The 18884-nt window shown below is 34.7% G+C and overlaps 1 protein-coding gene and 1 long non-coding RNA gene across 2 annotated transcripts; one reads left to right on the top strand and one right to left on the bottom strand.

The window, feature by feature from the left end:
- Positions 1-374: 374 nt before the first annotated feature.
- On the bottom strand, positions 375-7413 carry LOC101735388 (uncharacterized). The gene is made up of 3 exons (XM_004928289.4): positions 7139-7413; positions 2332-2452; positions 375-1572 (listed from the first exon to the last, which is right to left on the bottom strand). The coding sequence occupies exons 1-3, from the start codon at positions 7230-7232 to the stop codon at positions 1452-1454; spliced, it is 336 nt and encodes a 111-aa protein (XP_004928346.2). The 5' UTR covers positions 7233-7413; the 3' UTR covers positions 375-1451.
- A 6801-nt stretch (positions 7414-14214) lies between these two features.
- LOC134200589 (uncharacterized) lies at positions 14215-17483 on the top strand. The gene is made up of 3 exons (XR_009975571.1): positions 14215-14530; positions 15766-16176; positions 16916-17483. It is a non-coding gene; the product is annotated as an uncharacterized LOC134200589 (long non-coding RNA).
- The last annotated feature ends 1401 nt before the right edge of the window (positions 17484-18884 follow it).

Here is an 18884-nt window from a genome sequence, read left to right as displayed (position 1 = left end):
TAATTTGCGTAATTACCGGTGGTAGGACCACTTGTGAGTCCACGCGGGTAGGTACCACCACCCTGCCTATTTCTACCGAGAAGCAGTAATGCGTTTCGGTTTGAAGGGTGGGGCAGCCGTTGTAACTATACTGAGACCTTAGAACATATTATATCTCAAGATGGGTGGCGCATTTACATCGTAGATGTCTATGAGCTCCAGTAACCAGATAGCACCAGGTGGGCTGTGAGCTCGTCCACCCATCTAAGCAATAAAAAAAACTTTTATTTCATTTTGGAAGGATCTCTTATTACTTTAATTTTAATTTTAATGGCAATCACTACTAGATTAAACACATTCTTTAAGATAAGTACTATGTAGAAATAAAACAAAAATTAATATTAAAAATAATTTCTTATTTAATTAATAAAATAAATTAAATCAACAATTTGGTGGCAAGATAGCTTCTAGAGACGGAGTGAAATTAACACGACCCACTCCCAACTCTTTCATAAGGAACTCTATCTATAGTCTACTTAATTGACATCCAATGGCACTGTCTACCGTTGCACTAACTTTAAAAAAAAAAACTTTACAATTTAAAACAACAGATACCTATTAGGTTCTCTATGGTTCTTTGTCTTTTATAATTTAAATTCTTCTCTCGTTTCGTTTCTACTTGTTCGAAAATGCTATCACGAAATTTTATTTGTCTGTTTCATTACATTATTTAAATTGTAGCTCATTATCTGTGATTCACATAATTTTATCAATAACAGTAACACTGAATAAATTTAAAACAATAATTACAAAATTATCAAAAAGGAAATTATTTGAAATTATAAATTTTGGTAACGAAACAGCTGTCTCAACATGCCGAGTTTTGGTTTATGTGAAATAAAAATACACATTGTACATAGTAAAATTAGCTGATTTTCATTTGATTTCACTTTGTCAGGTCAACACTAACAATTTTAAAAAACAGCTTTATAATTTATATCCGAAAATTCCCCTATTGTATACTAAAGTGTAGTGATGTCACAATTTTGGACTATTTTTCTTATACCTTTAAACGAGCAATTCTTGTATATATATATATATAATCTGAATCTCGGAAACGGCTCCAACGATTTTCATAAAATTTAGTATACAGGGGATTTCGGGGGCGATAAATCGATCTAGCTACGATTCATTTTCAGAAAAGTTGTTTTATTCGTGTTTTCAATAATCAACTTTATCGATAATCAACTTTATGACTCTTCCCGACGTCTATTGGCGAATAATAATACTATTTTTACTGCTTTAAAGACACAACAAGATGGCGTTATAAAAAAAAAAAAAAAAACGAGCAAAGCTCGGTCATCCTCTATTCAATTTTCACACGGCAAGCTTAATTAACATTTTCGTTAATTCGATATGACGACAAGTGCCACTAGATACGCGGATGTCAATAACTATAATAAATTTCTAATCTAGTCGATGTTGTTTTCAATATCACATTTAAATTGAGGACAGCAATCTGGAAAGGGCTTGCTAAGATCTATGTCAGTAATGAAACACTTGGATTCGTCGCTGGAGTCAATTGTACCGCATCTGTAAAAAAAAAAAATTGGTTATGCTATTACATTATTATTTTTATTATATTTTACTTTTATTATTCGATTAGGAACAAAAAGGTTCGAAAATCAGAATGATTCAAATCAAATCAAAAAACAGTTCGGAATTCGAAACGGTTCTACTAAATAAAGTCCATGGTAGTTTCTGTAAATTTACACCATTTTATTGAGAAGTTATTTTATCTAATTAAACACCTACATATGCGCCGGTTTGTCTTGTCTCATTTAACAAATAAAATGTAAAATCCAATTATTTTGATTATATTTAATTAGATTTCATAATTAATTTCATTTCTTATAAATTCTTGTTAAAAAAGATTTGTCTGTATAATCTTTTTTAACAAGAATTTATAAGAATAAGGTCACATTTCATTTACCTGTTTAATGGACGAATCACATAAATATATATGTTAAAAATAATTGAACAAAATCGATCGACATCTGCTACAAACATCTGGAACTTGATTTTTTTTTATTTCTATTTTTTCTAAGGCAGTTCAATCTCTCAATTATATTATTTATGTGGGCCACAAGAACCCCTAATTTTTCTCAGATCTTGAATAAAAAGTTTGATAGGCACATGTTCCCTTCTATTATATTTGAGAGATTAAAAACAGAATTTTAGCTCGTCAGGTTTAAGCCCCGTGAGCTCACCTACATGTTAGGGTGAAGCTGAAATAGCCCCTCAAGGCTATAAGCACAGTATAAAAAAAAATATATAGAAAAAAACACTTACGAAGAATAGTCCATCATCCTTTTCCCGCATGATATCTCGTAACAATGTCCAATGGGTGCTACAGTTTTTCCAAATGCTATGACGTCATCAATTTCCTTAACGTAACATCCCTCTTTGTGGGCTGCAACAAGGAATTTTGACCTTAATGACAATTAATTATAAATTTTACTATCTAAATGCCTTCGCCGAAAACGTTGTGTTATTCATATAATAATTCACAGAATATTGATAATAATTCACTATTATACATATTATTATATAAACACACATTTAAGATAATAATTCACAGAATATCGTGTGCGGTGTGCGAAATTGTATACCAAAGTACAATGTTCAATAATTATTTTATTTATTTGTGAAAAAATTAAGCGCAGGAAATACGTATTGACAGCTTACAAAATAACACTGTTGAATAAATGACCCCGTTGAAGTTAATTTGAGACTTTTCCCTTCCTTAGCATACTCATATTTTTTTCCTACAATACTAAATGTAGGCTTCAAGAAGGCTCGAAGGACCAAAATGTAGGGTGCGGTGTGAGTTTGTTAGTTAAAGATAATGTTGCTTAAAAGTGTTTATTGTTAAAATATAGAGAAAATAATTAAATGTTAATGTTATGAATGCACCCGGGTGACGCGGTTGTTGATCGTGCACTGACGATTTGTGGAAATGAAGTTAACGCGTCACGCGAATTATGCTGACAAAGGTATTCGGTAATATATCACCGAACACTAAATAAAAGAAGAATGCCGGTAATCGGAGGTGTTTGAACTTTTATATCTGCATAATTAACACTTCCGTCATCTACTTGCAAATAGTTAATCGTGACGTGAGAAAACATTTTTACGCAAATCGGAATAACATTTTTGTCTTAATTACCTTTGAGGCACAATTTAGATTATTGTTCAATTCAATTAATACAATATAAATTTATATAAACTTCAGTGTGGGCATCCCAATATTTTGTTTCTTTCAATGCGGTAATACAATTTTTGTCAATTTGAATGATGAATCAAACAATAAACACGAAATAAAACCTATGTCTATAACATATTTTAAATTAGAAAACCTTATTATTTTTCGTAAATACTATTTTATTATCCTATTTTGACTATCTATTTAATGGAATATTAGTAGTCCATAATCTGTAGTCAAACTAATAATTTAAATTAAAAAAATCTATTTATAGAATTATAATTGGGTGTTTTAAAGTCAACAGCGAATATTTCTATGTGAAACAGTTTCTTGAATTCCGGTTTGTTTTAATTTTGAAGCGTATGGTGGTTATCACTAGATCAGTGACGCATGAATATTATTTAAATGACGAAGACGCGAAATGAACTTTGTTTAAATAATTGCTTTGTTTATAGGTATTAGGCCGTTAGGCGTAGGTGTAGGGTATTAGGGCCGTATGCCCGTCTGCCTACAAAGGCAATAAAAAAAAAAAAAAAAAAAATTAAATTATTTCCGGGATATAAAGGATGCGTGATATATCCGCCTTAAGAGGTCAATGATTGACGTAACTTACGCTAGCATGGCTAATTATGTTAAGGTGTAAATTGATGGACTGTACAATCAATAAAAACAATTAAAGTAATATCTTTGTAACGAAGCTATAAACACTTCAGTTAAGAAGTAAGATCTATAAAAAAATTATTGTACGAAATTTAAGGAATAAAAGTGTATTGCGATCACGAAAAGAGGAAAGAAAATATTACGAATTAATAGCGTTTGAAAACGGCCTATATCTTACAGGACACAATGTGTGCTCATTCGAGAAAAATAATTTATTGGTTCTTTGTATTTTAAATTTATGCATATAATATAAAGTAATGGTAACCCTGTTCCGTATTTATTGCTTCCTATAAAAACCTGCTAACACACCACCCTGCCTATTTCTGCCCTAAAGCAGTAATGCGTTTCGGTTTGAAGGGTGGGGCAGCCGTTGTAGCTATACTGAGACTTTAGAACTTCTAACTCAAGGTGGATGGCGCATTTACGTTGTAGATGTCTATGGGCTCCAACGACCATTTAGCACCAGGTGGGCTGTGAGCTTGTCCACCTATGTATGCAATAAAAAAAAAATGTGTGCGTGTACTAGTGTACACACGTAAGAAGTGAAACTTCTTTATGGCCTTATTTTTCGAAAAATGATCTACATGCAACTTTCTAGAAATTGGTTAAATAAAGTTAAATTAGATAAAGTTTAAACAAAAGGATTTTATTATCATAGACATGAATACAAAAAAGTTAAATTAGATAAAGTTTAAACAAAAGGATTTTATTATCATAGACATGAATACAAAACAGATGGCGCGTAACGGAAAAAAGTGACGCGTAACCGAAAAATGTGACGGTAAATTTTTTTCCAACGCCGATAAGGAAGTTTCACTTCAATTACTAGCCTAATTATTTATACATATTATTATTTTACACTATATTATTTTTATATTATTTTTAGACTTGTTAATGTAGAATACATTATATATGAGATATAAATTAATTTCAATTAAATTGAGATTCTTTGAGAATTGAGAATCTTAGATATACCTAGTAGATGTTCTAAAAATATCAAAGGTTTCTTTTTATTATTACAAGTGAGGTGCTATTATTTAATCGAATGGAAATCTTTGGCATTTGATGATCCGCAACATACACCTTATAGGTATTAAAACCTCAATTTATTCTTTAAATAAACTTTGTGAGACTAATCAAAAGTAATTAATAAGCAGTCTTTTTTATTCGGTATCTTAAGGATGTAATAAAAATGTCGTCGAAATATTTTCTTGTAGGTATTCGTTAGTTTAATTCGTTCCAGAAATGGCTTTCGTTCGAAAAATTAAAATGGCGTTGATACGTAAACACGTTATAAACAAAAATAAATTCGTGGAATCGTTCGATTTAATCTAGAACAAAACGAGTCGATGAAGATATTTGCAGTCTATAAACATACATTTATATAATTATAGAATCTATATTATTTATCTAAATTCCTTAGTAACTGACCGAGAAGGTGTGCTGTTTTGTTACAGATGTAATTTCCTCTTTGGGAATCTTTGAAAAGATCTCTGGCAGAGATCAAACTCTTTTCCAACAGAAAGACAATCTTAAAATGATGTCGCGGAATACCGCCTGCATATCGACGCTTGAAAGGCTTGAAAGGTTATTTGCCTATCATTTATGCATAAAGCAGTTATTGTCGCTTAGTCACGTTTGCCTTTCAAGCGTCGATATCATGTTAAATGTCTTTACGAGCTAAACTGTTTTTAATTATGTACATATTATTGGCACAAGTGTTTGTAGCTTTTTTGTTATGTATTTACAATTAAAGTCCACCGATCTGTGTACATTTAAATTGTTTTTTTTTTGTATATTTTGTATCGTAAAATAATAAAATGCCGACGAGTTTTTTTCTATTGCCGATCATTTAAAACATTTCATGAATATCTGTATACTGTACAAATATATCAACAATATTAACATAATTTATTATTATTAATATGAAATCAATAAGAGATAATTTTATAATCTTGTATATGTATGTTTGTATATCTTGAAACACGTTTCCGTTCGGGGCCTTGACCCAAAGTCTTTGGCGAGTTTCACAAACAGCACACGGCGTGTAATTTGATCTTTACATTCAAAGTAATTTATGTTTTATATCTAGGTACGTATGGCATCTACTTGAGTAGCTATCTATGCGCTTAGTGCGAGTTTTTTAACGTTCTCGATAGCGTAAAAGTTAACTCAAATTTGTATGGATTTGAAACGTTTGCCTACGTTTGCCGCTAGGAGCGCTGTTCCAACTTTTTTTTTATTGCTTAGATGGGTGGAAGAGCTGGCCACCTGGAGACAGCCCACCTGGTGTTAAGTGATCACTCGAGCCCATAGAAATCTACAACGTAAATGCGCCTTAAATTTGAGTTAACTTTTACGCGATCGAGAACGTTAAAAAACTCGCACTAAGCACACTGTTGTTGTAATTATGCAAAGCAGATTTTCACAGCACTAATGTGAAAGACGCCGTGCCTTGAGGCTTGAGGCCAAAGTCTCATTTACATTAAATATTTTGGAAAACAGCATCTTTACTTGCAAATTATTCCAGGGAGAAATAGGCAGGATAATAAATACCTACTATAAGTCTTGGTCGTGACTACGTAAATAAATGAATTCTTTATTAATGATTACGTTAAAGTTTTCCTTCATTTAAATTGAAGTTATAAGGGCCCTTACGCACAGCAAAGTGTGTAAGAAGTATTTACGATACAATGTTATTCCTTTGGGAAAGTCCTCATATTAGAAACTAGCTCGGGGGAATTCCAATTGCAATAAAATTTAGATCTTATGTCATATAAGAGATGGCTTCATATCACAATAAGGGATCAAATAACTGTCTTAAATCTAACAAAAAAAAACACGCTTTAACAGTAAACCTTACTTTAAGAGTTAAGCCGCCGAATAAGCCGAATTTAAGATATCTCATTTTGATTTAGACTAAAACTGACGTAATTTGTGCAAAAGCTGTATCGAGCACATGCACTATCGGTAAACTCTAGATCGATAAAATAGACTTAAAAATTAAAAACCAACTAGGAATTCAAAAGTTCAAAGTTATATAATTCTAGTCACTAAATCAATTTTATGTTTATGCTAATTCATAAATTGTTTTTAGGTATGTACACATATATTTGTATAAAAAAAAAATTTATGCACATGCAGATTTTCGAATATATCATTTCTACATTAATAAATCACATTTTTGGCGGCTAGCAAAGAAGTATGGTTATGTTTTATTATGGCAACACTCACCTAAATGTTCAGGTTTTTTCGGTAACCGACCTATCCAAGTCGCCGCATTCGCCACACAGATAACGAAACCCAAAACAACTAATCTTGAGAACATTTTCTGATAAATTTAAAAACACGTTTTTAATATTAAGTATTTTTTTTTTTAAAATATAGTCCGTACTCCTTGGAGCTTTGAAACTCGACTGATACTAAATTCGTCGGAGCGCCTGTTTATATCTACAAAGCGGCTGTCGATACACGAGCGACTTTCGTCTCGTTAATCGTCGGTTGGTGACAGTAATAAATCTATATATTAATACGTGAAGCAAAAACTTTGTATCCTTTTTTACGAAAATTGCGCAGACGGAGGAGTATGAAATTTTCCACACTTATAAAGAAAACAGAGAAGAAGTGCACAATGCTAATATTTTTTTTTAAATAATGCATAAAAGATACTTTAAATCAATAAAGAAAACAGCACACACACTACATACCATGTATTTGACGCACACACGCATGCATACTATTTATTGTCAAACTTTTGTTCTTGACGTCTGTGGTCAAACTGAGAATAGATTAAATATTGTTTGTCTTTATTAATATTTTTTAATAGTGTAGCCTTGGCAAAATTCGTGATTATAGAAGTATAAAATACAACCAAAATAGTGTACAAACTTACAATTCCAATTAATTATAACCGAATTTTGACTACTGCGGGACCTCTAGTTACTTTAAATACTTCATATGTGTCAAACATACATATTAGTTTAAAATATACTTGAATATGATAGATACACTCCTAATTTCTAAAGAATATTTTATTTCATCCAAACTAGATGCGTGAACAACGAAATTTTTAAACAAACAGACGGTCCGTTTCAGCCGCAGCAAGCTAAGATTTTTCATCTGTATCATGGTTGATGATATGATTTTTTATCTGTGCCACGAGCACACATATAAAAGCGGGAACAGAAGACCTCAAATAACAAATGTCTTTAGCAAAGACATTAAATCCGAGCACATGTCCGGACCCAGTGGTGTAGAAGTGGCCAAAAACTTACCAATGGGACGGATAAACAGACTGTAGCCTTAACTTGTTTTTTTTATATGAAACGGCAATTGTTCGAGGAATCGGATATTATTCTATCAAATTATCTTGAGTTGAGATTCTAAGTTAATACAAAGTGTTGGTCAACCCTACAAAATGAAAGACGAACTTGACGGTACCTATGCGGCTAACGGTCCGAACTTTAGGAGTCTAATTTAAACCTATCCAGTTTGTTACATCCGTCGAGTGGACTGGTATCAACAAGGATATAATACTTGATTAAATTAAAATTCATCGAACGCTAACGGTGCCTCATAAAAAGTGAATATTTGCTGGATATATGTACATGTATTGTAAAGTCGCGACATCACGGCGCGCCGCGTCTAGTCGTCGCCACAGTCGTCGCAGTGTGGGCGGCCTAACCAAGGACGCCACATCGGAATGTACGGGTATTTTAGTGATTCATCATTTTCAACGTAAACAAAACTTTTTTTCATGTATCAAGATCCGTGTGTCTTGTGAATTCGGTCTCTCGTCTTATTATTTATCTGTGGTATTATAAAAGTCACTAAATTTAGTATTAATATATCCATTAGTTAAATAGGCAAACACGAATCATTCGAATACTTTTTGCTCGTCTGTTGATCAATCGATTTTCTAATTGGTTTTTGTTTAGTATGTATTAACGAAATATGGCATTATCATTAGATACCTATACATAGTTTTTTTTTTTTCAAATAGTAGATACGTAAAATGAATCGAAGTTTTTAGGCGTTAGTGATAATGGTCCAATTTATAATAATAATAATAATAGCAACTGGAAACAAATCGCGCACGGTTATCCTGCCCGAAATAAGGATTCCAGTTTTATGGGTAGCAGAGAATGATATATATATATATACTTTTATACGTTTAAATGTATACATAATATATTTTTACTGGTGGTCTTGTGAGTCCGGACGGCTAGGTACCACCTATTTCTGCCGTGAAGCAGTAATGCGTTTCGGTTTGAAGGGTGGGGCAGCCGTTGTAACTAACTATATTTGAGATCTTAGAACTTATATCTCAAGATGGGTGGCGGATTTACGTTGTAGATGTCTATGGGATCCAGTAACCACTTAACAGCAAGTGGGCTGTGAGTTCGTCCACCCATCTAGGCAATAAAAAAACGGGCCCAGCCGTAAGGGGTGAGATTTGCTGCCCGAATTAGACCCTCGCGACTACTACCGGTTCGGAATCGCGATCTTCTGAGAAGATCCGGCGGGAAACTCAACAGGCTGAGCTACAAATATTAAGCTGAACCATCCTTTCTCTCCTATCTTTTTATTTGAAGCCGACCGTCGACACAAGAGACAGTAAGCAGTGCTTTTGTAAAATATGACTGCTGCAATCTACTTAGAGAGGCATGGGCGAAGTCCTTATTATATTGTATACCAGATATTAGCTAATATAACAGTTACTCTACTCGGATTAAATAAGGTAGGCAGCGGCTTGGCTCTGCCCCTGGCATTGCTGAAGTCCATGGGCGACGGTAACCACTCACCATCAGGTGGGCCGTATGCTCGTCTGCCTACATGGGTAATAAAAAAAAAAGGTGGATAGCAGCTTAGCACCAGAAAATGTACGGTGTTGCTATCCACCACTACGCGACTGCGATACGTCCTATTCAATGTGGTAATATATCGATGTATTCAATATTCATTTATGTTTACACAGTTCTGTTTTATTTGAGCATACGTCATCTATTGTTAGTGTTGTGATTTCGTTTCTGCCACAATTAATAGTGCCTTTACGGCATTACCGCGTCTTTGTTTTTTAGTTCGTAATTTCTGGTGTTACGCAAAGGACTTTGGACAGCTTTCATCTAATATCTAACGCTAAACTCGCATACCTACAAGCTCCGAGTAATGACACTTGTTTTGTTGTGTAGATTTCGTCATTTAGATATATTATGTCCCCTATATAGGTCGAAGTAAAGTCGTTAAAAAGCGAGATAAAAAGAAGTTACAAATCTGTAGTGGCTGTCATCATTCTTATAATTTTTTGTGAGATGTTTGTGCGTATATTTAATTACTTTAATCTGGGAAAACCGATGTTTTTATTTAAACAAAAGTGGGCGTAATATATGTAGAGAAAGTTATTTCGATAGTGACATTTTGCTTTACCACAGTCTATAGACACCAAATTGTAAGATGCCGCCCCCAAATTTGATATAATAATATGATGTGGAAGTTTCAATTTTGTGGTTTGCATAACAGCTGTCCATTACTCAAAGAGGAACGCATGACCGCTTTGGGGTAGGATATTGTGAAGTGATGGTACCTATCCGTATGGTCCCATGGTGCGCGCCATCATTAGCAATTGCCTATGCAAATTTACACGTTTTGCGGATTTTCTATAATATTTTGTAAACAACTACAACTACAGTCAGTGAGGTATTTTAAGTTTTATTTTATTTTCCCATCTAAGCTGATGGTCTTGAGAGATCATATCAGCGTCACTGGGCGAGTGGGTGAGTTCGCGGGGCTCAAACCTAAAGTTGTTGCTAACACGAACGCTAGCAAGGGCCGCGCTTTGCAGAATCTACAACCGGACCGGAAACGCGACCAGCTGAGAAGATTCGGCGAAAAACTCAGTGGGCTGTGTCTGTGCGTTAATTCACTCGCCGAGCCCTTCGTCGCAAGCGACGGGTTTGACGAGAACGATGACCGGTGCTTGGGGTAGGTACCTAAAAGCACTGTTAGTGGATCGGGAGGATCTGAGATGACGTGTTTTAGGCTTTTAAGATTAAGCGCCCTGGGCCTACAAGGTTTGCCGTGCTTTAAACTATGAAATGAAACTTAAAGTTTAATTTACAAAATAAAATTCTCCTGTGTTTTGTCAGGACTGATAATTATGGTAATGAATGAAAATATTAACATATCAAAGTCTATGAATCTTACAAATGAGTTTTTCTTACAAAGTAATGTTTTTTTTTTTAAGTTCGAAGCTCATAAAATCAAAACCAAACTGAGAGCGAGGTGGAGCGACTTGCAACCAGCCGTCCCGGACCATGGTCTTTTGATCCAAGGATAAACACACCCGTGACTGCAGTCTCGTTTTAGGTTACAAACTCCTCGAATCCTGATCACGCAGGAGCAAGTCACCGTCGTCGCCCTAGACACGTCCTTATGGATCCATCAGATCCAATAACCCTTGCATGAGATACCTTCAGCTCTAACACTAGGAGCAGACTTAGGAATCCCGGTAACTGTACTCGTCGAACTCGACAAAGAGTTCGACGTGCAACCTAACCCTTGTATCAGTCCGCTGAGTTTCTCGCCGGATCTTCTCAGCGGGTCGCGGTTCCGATTCGGTAGTAGATTCATTCGCGAAGCTGCTACTCTTGAGTTGTTATGTCTTCTTCGGAGGCGCTCGGGCAGCTGTTAGCAAATCCCACTCCTCCTGGCCGAGCCTTGCTCGCCCACCTGTCCTGGTGAAATTGGAAAGGCCTCCGGGCCACCAGTAATACTTCAATCATAAAGAAAAGCTTACAAATATCGGTGTTAATAATGACGGCATTGCCATAGTAGTACTTTACACAATTTCAACGTAACTCGCATTTGTCAATATGGACAGAAAGAAAAATGGGCTTTTATCACTTAACGTTTTATCGCTGTAACAAAAAAGGTTTGATTTCGTTACCGGATTTTCCGTATGACGTCTTCAACAAAATTTTTCAATCGATTTTAATGTACATACCTACATATGTGTCATGTTTTCGTTGGTTCCGATCGTGGTAGCGTCGTCTTTATGACGTCAATGAATCTTTAATTCTTAATACAAAATTTATTGAAATTTAAAACATTGAGATTCTGTCAGAAATTGATATAGATGTCTATATCTATTGTGAAAACTAGTTTTATTAATGTCGAGAAGTTTGAAGATAGTCTTTTCTTTTTAAACTAATGTTCACCAATTGATTAGTCAGTGACATATTAAGATTTTAATTAAATTTATTTATTATTTAGATCTTCTTTTTTGTTTTGTTATTGAAATTTCGAATTAAAAAAGCTGGCTGCTTCGAAAGGCGAAGCCTAGACGATACGTTTGACTCCACACCATCCAATGATACATTCCCGTCCTATATCAACTGAAAGACTAGATCGAGAAGTTTGTTGTTAAATTTAGGCATACTCCTTCCACTTTTGATGTCTCTCTTCTCTCTTTGTTCCGAGCGTGCCTTTGCAATTGCTGTAAAAAAGTTTGCTTAAATGATCGTCGACGTTGATTCTAACGTTAAGTACCCACTTCCTACTACTACTTCAGCTTGAAGGGAATTGTGCAGGATCTTTTAGAACACGACTAGTGAAAAAAAAGAAGAAAAAAAAAACCCTCACAGGCGGACGCATCACGATCCTCAGCAATGAGCGATCGACTGAAGAAGGAGGAGGAGGCGTGTTTCTCGACGAATATGTTATTCCTGATTCGATCACGTGTCAAACTCCATACGTATATTACATACATACCGGTTTGTATCTTTCAGGAAATGAAATGGCGCTCACACGTTTATCGATACGCTGATATTATTTGTAGCATTGAACTGCTCATAAATTGATAGCTAATTAATACAAATTGACCGTATTATTAACGGTTGCTAATGACGTTGACGAGCTTCGTTGTCTGTTATTAAAAAAAGACCTATAAACATTTGAAACGACCTCATGTAACAAACGCGAGTTGCCTCACTTGTAATTTGTTCTTGAAACATTTCAAAAAGTTAACTCGACTTTCACCTCGTATTATCTCAATCGCATATTTTTCTTGTTAAAAACAAACAACAACGGGTTAATGCAATAATAATTGTAAATAGACATGCCTTAACAAAAACCGACTTCAAATAGAAAAAAAAAAGATATTCCAAAACAAATTAATATACACAAAAAAACAATAATCATCGAAATCGGTTGGCGTGATTTTGAGTTATTGAGTTATTTCATCTATTTGTCGCGCACGTACTTAATGCAAATTTAAGACTTATATGGTTTTCTCATGAATACCATTATCAGAACTGGACTAAATTGAAATCGGACTACACGAGAAGCGTCAGCTTTCTAGTAAAAAAAGAATCATCAAAATCGATTCACCCAGTCAAAACTTATGAGGTAACAAACATAAAAAAAAACACACACACATACTTGTTGACGTGACATTTGAAATTATCATTTCGGTAAATGGGATGTCCCTTTAACGCCGAACCAGACAGTAACAGTTTTTACATAATTACTAGCTGACCCGGCAAACGTTGTTTTGCCATATATAAGATTTCTAGGGAATTTCTAGTGTAGATAAAAAAAACAACTTATTGTAAGTGTGTAAGGATGTGGTAGATGAGTGAAAGAGGCATGTAGCGCTGTGAACGATGAAGGAATATAAAAATAACAATACCTCATTCAACCAAATAATGTCTCATTATAACAAAAAAAAAATTGTCCAAAAAATAAAAAGTAAATCTTAGGGGTGGACAACCCTTATCACTTAAGGGTATGAAAAATAGATAGTAGCCGATTCTCAGGCTTACTGATTATGCATAAAAAAATCATGAGAATCGGTCAAGCGGTTTCGGAGGAGTATGGGAACGAACATTGTGACACGAGAATTTTATATATTAGATGACGAGAATGCACAAAATTAATCATAGACAATCGTCAATATTCGTCTAGATCAGTACTCGACAACCTTGTCAACCATAAGAGTCAAATATAGATAACGCACAATTGAAATTTATTGAAAGAGCCATTTTTTTTTTAAATATGTAAAGAAAGTTATTCTTTTCTTTAATTTGAATTATGTCACGCATGCGCTGTCGACATGTGCCGGAACGTCCGCGCATGTGCTGTAAAGTCTTGAGAAGCCTTGACAGACAAATATTATGTCATTGTGTAAAATTTTATAAAAAATAATTTCTATTTAGATAGTTACAAGATTATAAAATAAACTTTAAATGTCGTTTCTTTGTTCTTTCGGAGCAACACATTGAAGTTTTATTTTAATAAACATATAATACATATAAATAAAACAACATACCTAATAATCTTTAAAGCTCATTATTCATTTTTAAAGCCATGTGTTTCACAAAATGAAATGTTTACTTCGTCTTTTACAATGCAAGATATTAAGTAATACGCCCGAACTAAATATCTCGTGGAAGAGCCGTAGCCAAGGACTCTGATGGAGAGGACTAGATGAATTGAATTTAATAGTGATCGGTGCGATGTCCTGCTTGTAAATAAAAAACGTTCCGATGGAATAACTTGAATCAACAAAAGGTTTTACTAACCAGAGATTTTAATGAAGACTCGAATTTCATTGAAGATGTTGCAAACGTAATTTTGTTTTTTATATAAATATTGTAGCCGTTGTACATAAACTGAGACCTTAGAACTTATATCTCAAGGTGGGTGGCGCATTTACATTGTAGATGTCTATGGGCTCCAGTAACCACTTAAGACCAGGTGGGCTGTGAGCTTGTCCAACCATCTAAGCAATAAAAAAAATCATATAAATATTTTGTAAGTATAAGCTAACCTAGAATTTGATTATTAAGCACGATTCATTGATGTATCATTGTGGTTCGTTGATGGATTAAATAAACTTGTTGATTCCTTCGTTAATTCATGTGATCAAACGCGTTTTCATTGAATATGTGTTTTTAAATAAACCGAGAATTTAATGGGCTTAATAGGTATGATGTATCTATTTGTTGATTGACACAGCATAATAATATGCTGTGAGCTTAAATGAATATAGAACTCTAATTTGACTCTTAACATTTTATAGGTCATTAGTGAAACCAGGCTAAGCTCAGCTAGGAATTTCGCTAAATATATGAAAAGCGCCTATATGCTTGAGGATGTTACGATAAGAACAAACTCCCAAAAATATCGATTGTACTTGTTTTTGTTTTGTAATTAGAGAAAAACAGTATTAATTAGACCACAGATTCATTGTGATAATTCAGCGGTTAGTATGGCAGGAGATTCTGGCGAAAAACTCCTCGATGCCGTCAACCTTAGCGTGTATAATTCTTCAACGATGAGAGACCTCGGGATCTTCTGTGGCAATCGTCAACGGCGCCGAATCCACCTCGTCTGTGTAGGTGGCCGTCCGACCTTCGCATAATTGTTCATAGAAGTTATAACGGAATTCTTGATTGACTAAAACTCATCGAAATTCGGCTCAATACAAAAAAAAAAAACGCGTTTTCGATAGTTTTTTTTTTTAAATTAATACATAACCAATTCATGCGTATTCGAATTCATTAGTAACACACACACATTGATTCCTTTAGGTATGCAAAATTCTTTGAATCTTGTTTTCCTTCATTAGTAACTATTGTCGCATGAATCGTGGCGTCACCATAAATTACATTGACTTTTTTTTACTGCAAACAACGGATATATTGAAATAAAAAAAATAACTACATACACATCTTTTGTTCTCTTACTCAATTAAACACACTTAATGGGGCCATTTAAAAATTGAAAACTGTTAATATCGCTTGTCTGTCGCGATAACTTTGAAAGAATTACGTTGTAAGAAATATTATATTTTTTTGAAGTGAAACTTCTAACGCGACTTCCAAGCAAGGTTGCGTTAAACGTTTAACGCTACCATGGAATAGAAAGAGACAGAGCGAGAGTGAATGCGTGGCACTCGAACGCATCCGCATAGCACACCTGCTACAGGCCAGCGCGAGCGTTAGCAACGAGTAGCGTCCAATATGTTAAGGAAGTATTTAAAAAAAATATAGTACATATGTATTATATATTTATATAAAATTAATTTTGAAGATTTCGCATCTTTTGTACACAGCATGCCCTATTACAAGAGCAATCTCATTTAAGGATGAAAAATGAAGAAAACCACAATAATACACATCGAAAAAGAAGTTTCACTTCATTCACGCGCGCGGGTTCAACGGCCTTGCGTGAACGCGGGGGGCGCTGCCAGCTTCCTCTCTATATTTACGGTATTATGAAATGTGAATTCTCCAAAATGACACTTATCAAATACTTTTTTTTTTTTCATTCGGTTACTTCCAAAAGAGTTTTGTTATAAAGTAAAAGTTCACGTAAGTTATGAACTTAGATAAATACCACTATCAGGCCTGTTTCTGCCGCGAAGCAGTCATGCGTTCCAGCTTCAAGTATGAAACAGGAGTTGTACAATACTGACGCCATTACTACTAAATGCGAATATAATTCCATTACTACTAAATCCACTACTACTAAATGCCAATATAAATCCATGTATTGTTTTGTATCTTGTAATATGTTTATATTATTATATGTAATGTTTACTGTATGCACTAGGTTTATTTATTTATTTAGGTTTGTGTTCCTAATTCTTCTTTCCTTTTGCGGGCCTACTGGAAGAGATTTCAACATGAAATCAGTATTGCCCTTGTACTCTGTATCCTTATTGTCGTGTGTGGCGGGTAGCCATCATACAACGCAAGATAATTGACAGATGCCTGAATCTCGCTTACGACATTTCCAAGATAAAGTGCATATATACAAGTTCCGACCAACAACATTCGGACCGTCGGTCTACCGAGCAAATCTCACCCGCTCGGTGGAAGATCTTTCCTTTCGTCGTATATTCCTACAAACTGGTGACACCGACGTGATATGAACACGCAACCTTCTGATTCATCATCAGCGCATCAAAAAAATACTTCGGCTACCACAATCCCCGCATTCTCGCAGATAAAAGCAAGTCACCAACAGTCGTCCCGCAGCAAGCCAGCATCGCAGCCTCAACAGGACCATCGCAGCCGACTCACCGCGCTTCCTGGCCCTACGGCACGCACCTACACTGCCTCATCGCGCAGCATTCAAGCTCAGTCTCGACTCACCGCAGACTTCGAGCAGCACTGGCGACAATCACGCAGCATTCAAGCTCAGTTGCGACTCACCGCAAACTTCGAGCAGCACTGGCACTTGCAAGCTAATCTCAGCACGGACAACGATAACTAAAATGACACGACCTCCAGTCTCGGAGGGGAGTGATGTGGCGGGTAGCCATCATACAACGCAAGATAATTGACAGATGCCTGAATCTCGCTTACGACATTTCCAAGATAAAGTGCATATATACAAGTTCCGACCAACAACATTCGGACCGTCGGTCTACCGAGCAAATCTCACCCGCTCGGTGGAAGATCTTTCCTTTCGTCGTATATTCCTACATCGTGTTTCTTCTAACAGCTGTGTGTACAAAATATATTAAATAAATAAATATAATAGAAGAATCTTCGATCCTCCACCAATGAAATGTGTTTACTGAATAAATTTTAATATTGCTGTTTTACAACGCGTTATTGCGTATTTTATCATTGATCTGCTACAATGAAGAAAACAACATTAATTTATCTTCCTTAGTTGAGTTACGGGTCAATGATGTTGTTGACTCTTATCTGTTACTTACTACATTTGCTCTCATTTACATTTAGGAACTATCAAGATATTATTTTATTAGGTACTAGCTGACCTGGCAAACTTCATAGTGCCTCAATCGATAAATTAAAGACCTAAGCTTTTGTATAAAATAAACTTGAAACAAACAAAAGGAATCCGACGGACGGGGGACACATCAAAGGCAAAATAAAATTGTTATTTTTATTTAATTCCAAGCATTTTCATATTTATCTACCTTTTAAACCTTCTCTGGACTTTCACAGATAATTCAAGACCAAAATTAGCCAAATCGGTATAGCCGTTCTCGAGTTTTAGCGGGACTAACGAACAGCAATTCATTTATATATATATATATATATATATATATATATATATATATATATATATATATATATATATATATATATATATATATATATATACAGTCAAACCTGGATAAGTGAGAACTGGATAAGTAAGAAAACTCTATAAGTGAGAGTAATAGCAAGGACTCGTTATTTTAAGCTCCCAAAACCTCTATTAGCGAGAAACAGAAACCTCTGTAAGAGAGAGTCGTTTTTTCCTCATGGACCTCCGTAAGTGAGACTGCTACCTATCTATACCTCTATAAGCGACAGCCGAGCTTTATTTATTTATTTATATTATTTAGGAGGAACAAATGACAAAACAAATTACAAATTTAACATCTGCTATTTTATGACTCATTTTTAACTTTCGTGGAACTTCCTATCATTGTTTTTGTATTGTTTTCTCGTGAATATTGAACCTATTCTATTTCGTGGAACTAAATAACGTTGTTATTTTATCGTATTCTTTTATCGCATTATTTTCGAATGGACACGTGTGCCTGTGTACCGTCCTGTTTGTCGGACTTACTCAGTTTATCGTTAATCAATTGCGAAGGAAAGTTCTGTTCTGCATCATGTAAAAACGGAAAATTAAAGTACTGTCATTAAAGTCATAAACTAAAGCCTTCGTCAAACAGAACGCGTACTTAGCGCCGCGTACTTAACGTCGCGCTCTTTCATGTCACACCAATTGACTAGATGAGCCTAACGCTCCTTGACGTAACACATTCGCCAAATCATAGTGCCTTTCGATAACAGTGTGAAAATTTAAAAGTATTAAGAAATCGAGTGATTCAGATGTGGCATTGTATAAGCATGGGTATTTTCTAACTATTTATATTTTTTTTCGGGCATTATCTAGTATTTTAATACACATTCACTCGGACGCTAAAATAAAATTTGTAAAAAAT

Source organism: Bombyx mori, chromosome 18, assembly GCF_030269925.1.
Source record: "Bombyx mori chromosome 18, ASM3026992v2".
Taxonomy (NCBI): Eukaryota; Metazoa; Arthropoda; class Insecta; order Lepidoptera; family Bombycidae; genus Bombyx; species Bombyx mori.
This window is presented reverse-complemented; position numbering and strand designations above follow the sequence as displayed.

Excerpts from the sequence above, each read along its gene's own strand:
- LOC101735388 (XM_004928289.4), bottom strand. The coding sequence starts at position 7,232 with ATGTTCTCAAGATTAGTTGTTTTGGGTTTCGTTATCTGTGTGGCGAAT. Across the intron at positions 2,453-7,138 it reads GAAAAAACCTGAACATTTAG|CCCACAAAGAGGGATGTTAC; the intron begins GTGAGTGTTGCC and ends TCCTTGTTGCAG. Across the intron at positions 1,573-2,331 it reads AGGATGATGGACTATTCTTC|ATGCGGTACAATTGACTCCA; the intron begins GTAAGTGTTTTT and ends TTTTTTTTACAG.